General features: G+C 43.0%; 1 protein-coding gene across 1 annotated transcript; it reads left to right on the forward strand.

The window, feature by feature from the left end:
• The first annotated feature begins 1350 nt into the window (after positions 1–1350).
• Positions 1351–7649, forward strand: LOC114604533 (dynein light chain roadblock-type 2). Its single transcript, XM_028744689.2, has 4 exons — positions 1351–1456; positions 4114–4189; positions 5642–5809; positions 7386–7649. The coding sequence occupies exons 1-4, from the start codon at positions 1454–1456 to the stop codon at positions 7427–7429; spliced, it is 291 nt and encodes a 96-aa protein (XP_028600522.1). The 5' UTR covers positions 1351–1453; the 3' UTR covers positions 7430–7649.
• Positions 7650–8294: the final 645 nt, after the last annotated feature.

An 8294-nucleotide genomic window follows, 5' to 3' on the forward strand; every position in this document is an offset into this window, starting at 1 on the left:
CCATCCCATCTATCCCATCCAGTGTTTTGCCTCAAACCTTGACAGAGCTGTCTCCCATTTTTGAGGCAATCCTAACTTTTGAAAGTGTGTAGTTTTTTGCCCAAGGAGCTGCTTTAAAGGGGAAATGGGAAGCACCCTAGCAGTGCAGAAAAACTGTTTTGCTGTCTTGAGAAGTCAAGAAGAGGAGAGAAAGAGATAGAAAGCTGAGGGCAGAGTTGGAAGTGGAGTTTGAGACTACTACTGTGAGATTATCACAGATTTGGAAGAAACCTCAGAGGGTCATCTAGTCCAACCCCCTGCAATGGAGGTACCTCAACTCAAACAGCCTCAAGTTAAGAAAGTATAAGGCAGCCAGTTAAATCTTCCTCCTCCATTAACCCCTATTGCAACACAGACGATGCCCCTTGAAAGCCCCAATCCTACCTTTTTATTGAAGGGGGGGGGCAAGGAAACAAAGAGCTAGCCTCGTTTATTTTTCATTTTTAATATGGAGGGAACAGGGAAGCTATTTAGGGGAAACCAACAATATAAACACAATCAGTAAATAAAAACAAAAACACTCCCCCCCTTTTTCTTTTCTGCCAGTGGGGGTGGGTGCGAGGGAAGAAAAATGAAGCAGCAGCAAAAAATGATGTTTAGGGTTGGTGATGTGTGAAAAAGCAAAGGGAGGAGGGGAGAAAGAACTGAGAAGAGTTCAAGGGTGAGGAGGAGAAAATAGTAGAGACAGACAACACAGAGAGAAGGGAGGAAGGGAAGGCAGGACAAACAAAAGAATGGAGCAAACGGGGCTTTAAAGGCATGCCAATTTCCACCCCCTCTTAACTTCTAAGCAAGCGTCTCTGTCCGGGAGAGGGAAGGGAAGTCTCAAGGCAGCTCCACGGAGGAGCCCTGCTTCTCCCGCTCATAGGACTGGAGGAACCACTGTAGGTGCTTTTTGTGTGTGTTTGTTTTACACGGAGGCTTCCTAACAAGGAAGCTGGGTTTATCGCGCGAGAAAGGAGAACAAATCCATTTTCTAGGCTGTTTTTCCTCCCCGTAAGGGAAAGGAGAAAGCAGGCGAGGGAGGGAGGGAAGGAAGGAAGGAAGGAAGGAAGGGGGAAAATAGAACAGCACGCTAAAACATTTCCCTTTTCAAAAAGAAAAAAGAGAATTTCAGGACCGATTTAAGGGAAAAGGCAAAACTGCAACAAAAAAGCTGGCGCCGCTCCTGCTATTACAGCTCTGTTGCTCCCTAAATAAGCACAGTTTTCCCTCCTTGCAAAGCAAGCGAAAGCGCCCTGATGGGGAGGCTGAAAACAGGCAGGCGCAGAACTCGGAGAATGACGGCTCTCTAGGACCCGCCCCCTCACTTCCGGGCCCTTCCTCTCGCCCAGCCCTGCGCTTGCAAGCAGAGCTCCATAGCAACGGGGGGCCTGCTGAAGCGCTGCCGCCTTTGAGCCTTCCCAGCGGAGCCATGGTGAGGGAAGGGGGAGCTTATGCTGTGATGGGGTTCAGGGGAGAGGCGACGGTCTTGCCGGGTTTGTATATGTAGGGAAAAAGGACGGTGGGGGGAGCCGCGAAACGGGGGAGCCAAGGTAGATCTGGAGATTTCAAGCGAGTGGGAGGAGAAGGGCCGCGGCAGGGCATCTGCCCCCAATGGCATCTCCAGCGAGGGTTGGGAGAGGCTCCTGTCAGAAACCTTGGAGAGCCGCTGCCGATCAGTGCAGGTAGCACTGAGCTTACGTGGATCCATCGTCTGACTCTGTATCTGGGTTCCTATATAGGTGAAAGGCCTGAGCTCTCTGGTACAGCATCAGCTTAGCATGCAGAAGGCTCTAGGTTCAGCCTCTGGCATCTCCAGGTGGGGAAACGTGGTTGGTCCCCGCCTGGAAATGGGGGTGGGGGTGAACCACACTGTATTAGATGGACCAGTGGCCTGTGACCTGATGTAGAGTGAAGAACAGACAGGTAGGTTTTATTGAGCTCAAGTGTTAGGATGGCGGAGTGCAAACAATGAGGGCGGGGCTTCTCCAGCTTTTTAATACAGTGGTACCTCTGGTTACATACGCTTCAGGTTACAGATTCCGCTAATCCAGAAATACTGCTTTGGGTTAAGAACTTTGCTTCAGGATGAGAACAGAAATTGTGCTCCGACAGCGCGGCAGCATCAGGAGGCCCCATTAGCTAAAGTGGTGCTTCAGGTTAAGAACAGTTTCAGGTTAAGAATGGACCTCCGGAACGAATTAAGTACTTAACCCGAGGTACCACTGTAGTTGCGTAGAAGGATAAAAACAACACTTTAAAGCCAAATAAGGCTTTCAACATGGCTTGCAGATAACAACCATAAGACAGTCCCTGCTCTGAGGCTCACTGAAAAGGAAGAGGGATTGGGAAGGAAGATGAAAAAATATTAAAGACATTATTGACATAATTGTTTTGATGCTTGCTGTTTTTATTGCCTTTCACTTGTAAGCTACTTTGGGACTCAGAGATATAAGAGATAGATAACACCCACACCCACAAATCTTTCCTATAAACTGGATTAGACTTTTACAGTTATTAAAAAGGTAAAGGGACCCCTGACCATTAGGTCCAGTCGTGACCGCCTCTGGGGTTGCAGCGCTCATCTCACTTTATTGGCCGAGGGAGCCAGCATACAGCTTCTGGGTCATGTGGCCAGCATGACTAAGCCGCTTCTGGCGAAACAGAGCAGCACACGGAAACGCTGTTTACCTTCCCACTGGAGCGGTACCTATTTATCTACTTGCACTTTGACGTGGTTTCGAACTGCTAAGTTGGCAGAAGCAGGGACCAAGCAACAGGAGCTCATCCCGTCATGGGGATTCGAACCACCGACCTTCTGATCGGCAAGTCCTAGGCTCTGTGGTTTAACCCGCAGCACCACCCGCATCCCCTTTTACAGTTATTACCATTGCTTTACAACAGGCTTCCTCAAACTTGGCCCTCCAGATGTTTTTGGCCTACAACTCCCAGGATCCCTAGCTAGCAGGACCAGTGGTCAGGGATGATGGGAATTGTAGTCTGAAAACATCTGGAGGGTTGAGTTTGAGGAAGCCTGCTTTATAATGTGGTGGCACTTTTCTCAGTTGATATTCAGTCTTTCAGAAAATTATAAATAAGAACAGTGCCACATAACCTGGACCTGATGGATTACTTATTATAGGACTACTCCCTCCCAAATCTTGTGGAACCATTGCTTAATTTTGGGGGGCGGGGGCGGGTTCATGTAATGTTTTTACACCAAGGAGCAAATTGAACACGTTATTTGTGTAAGCAGGTACAGTGGTACCTCGGGTTAAGTACTTAATTCGTTCTGGAGGTCTGTTCTCAACCTGAAACTGTTCTTAACCTGAAGCACCACTTTAGCTAATGCCGCGCCACCGCTGCGTGATTTCTGTTCTCATCCTGAAGCAAAGTTCTTAACCCAAGGTAATATTTCTGGGTTAGCGGAGTCTGTAACCTGAAGCGTATGTAACCCGAGGTACCACTGTATGCTGGTTCTTGCCTGGGTAAATCAATCAAAGCTTGAGTTTAACTTGGATTTTAAGGAGCCAACCCATCTGGTTTCTTATCAACTCATGAGTGAGGCTTTCTGCTCTCAGTATTGCTGCTATCAGGGTGTTGGTAGCAGGAAACCCCACATGAGCAGACTACTATATGTGGGAGTAGAGGTGGCTGTCTTAATGCTGGGTTTTAAAGAAAAATATAGATGGCATTTTAAGCCTCCATCTTACCATCTACCCTTTAACATCGCACCTCTCTTGCTTCACTAAGAGCCCCACTAATGCAGAGCAGCCTCGTTCCCTAGTGCCTTCAGCGTGATGCCATAATTCCAGATGCTACTTTGCAACAGGGCTCCCTCCACAAGTGCTCCATTGCTGTTAATTTAGTAGCTAGTTCAGTGGGCTGGATCCAATGTTGGAGGAGACCCAATGAAATTAATGGTTATGACTAACTTTATTAATTTCAGTGGGTCTGCTCTGATTTTGATTTAGTGGGATACTATCCTATGTTCTGGAGCTGGAGACCAAATTGGTTAGAAATATTGGCTGCTGCCAAAATTTTACAGGCTAGTGCTCACATTTTGTTACAGTGATTTTGCTTCTTTTGCAGGCAGAGGTGGAAGAAACTTTAAAGAGGATCCAGTCACATAAAGGAGTTATTGGAACTATTGTCGTAAATGCAGAAGGTAAAGATCTGCCTTTTGAGTGTTCTCAACGCTTTGTACAAAAATATGCTTTTTGGAATTTTTCTTTTGCTATTTGAAATCTACTTTAAGCTAAGTTGGTTATTCTAATTTACAATTTGAATTTAAAGCTGAGGACTGGTTTCTTTTAATCTGCAGAAGTCATCAGTGTGAATAGTTTATTTGAGAGCAAGAGGCTGATGGGGACTTTGTGATTTGTGTGTGAGGCCTCAGCATTTTCTTCAAGTTCACAAATGCTCTGTTTTTTAAGATACTTTTGCCACTTCAACACAGTGGATAAAACCAGTGCTTTTTTTTCTGGGGGTACTAAAGGGTACACAGTACCGGCACTTCCCTTTCCACCAATGTTAAAAGTGTGGCATTTACTTTAACAACTTCATGGGGAGTACCAACAGACACACACACACACACACATTTAAAAGCACTGGATAAAATTATGTGTTTTTGAAATTGGTGGCAGCATTCCCATTTACTGGAAGTTGGGGTGTCACCCAGTATGTAAATACTCCAATGATCTCAGGTGTCTGTGACCATTTATTATTTTTGTAGCTATTTGTCTAGTTAACCAAAATACTGAGATTCTTGAGGAAAGATTCACATGCTACTCCAGTAGTAGGTTTTACAGTATCTCCAGATGTCTCTCCCTAATGAACATAAGGGCATACCCTCCAACATTTCTCCAATGAAAATAGGGACATCCTAAAGAAAAGTGGGGCATTCTGGGATCAGATCAGAAACCTGGATGGCTTCTGAAAATCTTGGACTGCCCTGGAAAATATGGACACTTGGAGGGTCTGTAAGGGCATAAAAGCAACCTGCTGGATCAGGCAAATAACCCTTCTAGTCCAGCATCCTGTTTTCACAGTGGCCAACTAGATGCCTGTGGGAAGCTTGTAAGCAGGACCTGAGTACAATAGCACACACTCTGGTTGTGATTCTCAGAAACTAATATTTAAAAGCATAATTCCTCTGGCAGTGGAGGTAAAACATACTTATTTTGGCTAGTAACCATTGGTAACAGTTATTCAGTTTAAGCAGTAGTGGATATCAAGCTGCATGGAGAAGGTTGTTGAAAACTATTTTTCATAGGGTTTGCCCAAGTAATTTTGATTACAGCCTGACAATCTTGGTCTACAACCTTTGTCTCATAGGCTACTGAAATCTCATTAAAATGCATGTAGTAGGGTCTGGCAGCTTACTTCCCAACTAGGTGTCCCTTCTTTTTCTTCCCAGTCTCTGATACAGGGCAGCAAAAGGAGGGAACAGATTCTTTTTTATGGTTTAATTGCCTCTCCTCACCTGTAACAGTTGCTGATTGGCTGTTCTTTCTCCAGAGTAAAAATGGCTTTTTCAGAAGTGTCCTTAACCTCGGATGCAGTTTGGTTCTGATGTTGCCCTGTTTAATCCTAAAGCAGCAAATGACTTCCTTTTCAGGCATCCCAATCAGAACCACTCTCGACAACTCAACTACAGTACAATACGCAGGTCTCCTTCATCAGCTCACGATGAAAGCAAAAAGCACAGTGAGAGATATTGATCCCCAGAATGATCTGACCTTTCTCAGGATTAGATCAAAGAAACATGAAATCATGGTTGCCCCAGGTAATATATTTTGTCTTCCAAAAGAAAATAATGCTCTTACTGCTGTGTGGGTAGCTTTTGAGGTCCCTTTCAGTTATCCAATGCTGCTGTTAAGCATCCGTCTTCCTGTTTCAGTTAGGAAGATAAAAGCATAAGGGATGTGCTTGCCTTCAGATCCTTTACAGTGGTGCCTCGCAAGACGAAATTAATCCGTTCCGCGAGTCTCTTCGGCTTGTGTTTTTTTGTCTTGCGAAGCACGGCTCTTAGCGGCTATTAACGGCTTAGCGGCTATTAACGGCTTAGCGGCTTTAAGAAAAAGGAAACAAACTCGCAAGAACTCGCAAGATGTTTCGTCTTGCGAAGCAAGCCCATAGGGAAATTCGTCTTGCGGAACGACTCAAAAAACGGAAAACCCTTTCGTCTAGCGAGTTTTTCGTCTTGTGGGGCACCACTGTAATTGCTTAAATCAGGCATGTCCAAGTCCGTTTTGGGGCCCCCAATCCAGCTCGCCAGTCAATTTAATCAGGCTCCGTGGCAGTATATGTCCTGGGGTTAAAAAAAGCTCAACAACTTTGTTCAGCCCTCATGCATGTTCACTTCATCAAATCTGGCTCTCTTTGAAAAAAGTTTGGGCACCCCGGGCTTAAATAGAGAGGGCCCAGCATTTATCCATCTATCATGTTGTGTGGCAAGGGCAGACTATAGCTGATGGCTGTAGACGAGAAAATTGTTAGATCTGGTATTTCCTTTTTTTTTTTTAAGATATTTATTAGAATGTTACAACAAGAAAAAAGAAAAATACAAAATCAAAATAGATAAAAAACAATTCCATCTTTCCATCACTTTCTTTCATTTGCTTATTTCCCGGACCTCCTCACACCTCCCTTTTTGTATTCCAGTTCGATTTATTAGTTCAGCAAATCCTTCCCCTCTTTGTTTTATCCTAATCTTTAATCTTAAAATAAAGTAACATTAAATTTTTATCTGTTAATAGTCCATTTTTTTTCCATACTCCTTATAGCGTTATAGCTAAAAACCACATAACCTTTCATCCAACATCATTCTAACATTCATTAATTTTACAATATTTCTGTAGGTAATCTTAAAATTTCTTCCAGTCTTCTTCCACCAATAGATCTGGTATTTCCTAGGTATGAGGAACAACCATTTTCCCAAAGCTGGATTTGGCCAGTTAGCACATAAAACTGCAGCTACTTACTGTTCGTGACAAATGACTCCCAAACCACCAATCTAACATAGGACAGATTTGCTTTTAAACTTTTAGTACTTGTGTTTGTACATCAAGGTGGTATTTGATAAACAATGGCTGTTATTATTTTTTGAAGTGTTTCATTTTGTCTACTGAGTGGGCACAAGCAGTGGTCTTTATTATTTTGCCCAAGATCAATCCCCCAAAATAGTCAACAATCAATATTGGGAAAAGGATTCACCAAATACAACAAAATATTATAACTATGAAAATATATGGCTTATAGAACTATTTTGAAATGTATATTGCAAAAATGAGGAATAGCCGAAATAGAACAAGCTGTAAGCATTTGCTACCACTTTCATTGTTTATTATCTTTTTCCACAGATAAGGAATATCTTCTGATTGTTATCCAAAATCCTTGCGAATAGACCAACCACACCAGTTTTATGGGAACTGTGCTACAATTTCAAAATAACATTTACTACAGATATACAGTGTCGTAGCATACCACTAAGAAACTTTTCCAGTAACTTGTCAGGAAGTTTGCAAGCTAAAATCTCTCACGTGTGCAAATGCATTGTATTTGTAACCGAATTAATGAAAATCTGTGTCTAACTGCTTAAAGGACAATAAACTTAAATGCTTAAAGCATGTGTTAACATTGATTGGGACATGTGTTCTAAAATTAAATAAATCTTTTGAAATAATGAAGCACAGAGCTAAGACTACGGCTGGAACTCTAATAAAAACAGCTCTCAAAGCCATTTCCATGTAAACAGTCGGAAGTAGGGAATGCAGAATTAAATAATGGTTGCATTTCAACTGACGTTAAACAGGATTATTAAGTCCCTTTGATTTCAGTGGGATTGATTGTTAAACATATGCTCAAGTTTTCCAACTTCAGATTGATTGTGCCCAAAGTAAGTGAATTCAATAATGTAGTGAGCTCCTTAGAATGACAGAGCACCCAGTAGTTTTTTTGTGTGTTTTTTTGATAGAGCTAAATATGCTTTTCCTTAATGTCTGCAGTTACTCTTTGTGCAGTGGCTCACAATGTTTCAGATGCCTGTATGAAATAAACATTTATCAGTAGTTTACAGATAGAAGTGAAATGTAAAACAAACTACTGGAAATATGACAGGGGCCACAAGTTCTGAACCAAGGCTGCAAGCCTATCGCATTGAACTCAGTGGGGCTTACTTCCAGCAGTACTCAAGCAGGTTCAGGCTGTGTGAGGTCTGAACCTATTAAGGGAATTACCAGGAGGGAAACAAAGGACTCGAGCACAGTGAA

Source organism: Podarcis muralis, chromosome 9 (assembly GCF_964188315.1).
Source record: "Podarcis muralis chromosome 9, rPodMur119.hap1.1, whole genome shotgun sequence".
In the NCBI taxonomy this organism is placed as follows: Eukaryota; Metazoa; Chordata; class Lepidosauria; order Squamata; family Lacertidae; genus Podarcis; species Podarcis muralis.

What these genes read in the sequence shown, in the direction of transcription:
- LOC114604533 (XM_028744689.2), top strand. An exon ending in TATTGTCGTAAATGCAGAAG is followed by an intron (nt 4,190 to 5,641) that starts GTAAAGATCTGC and finishes CTTCCTTTTCAG; the next exon opens with GCATCCCAATCAGAACCACT. An exon ending in TGAAATCATGGTTGCCCCAG is followed by an intron (nt 5,810 to 7,385) that starts GTAATATATTTT and finishes CTTTTTCCACAG; the next exon opens with ATAAGGAATATCTTCTGATT.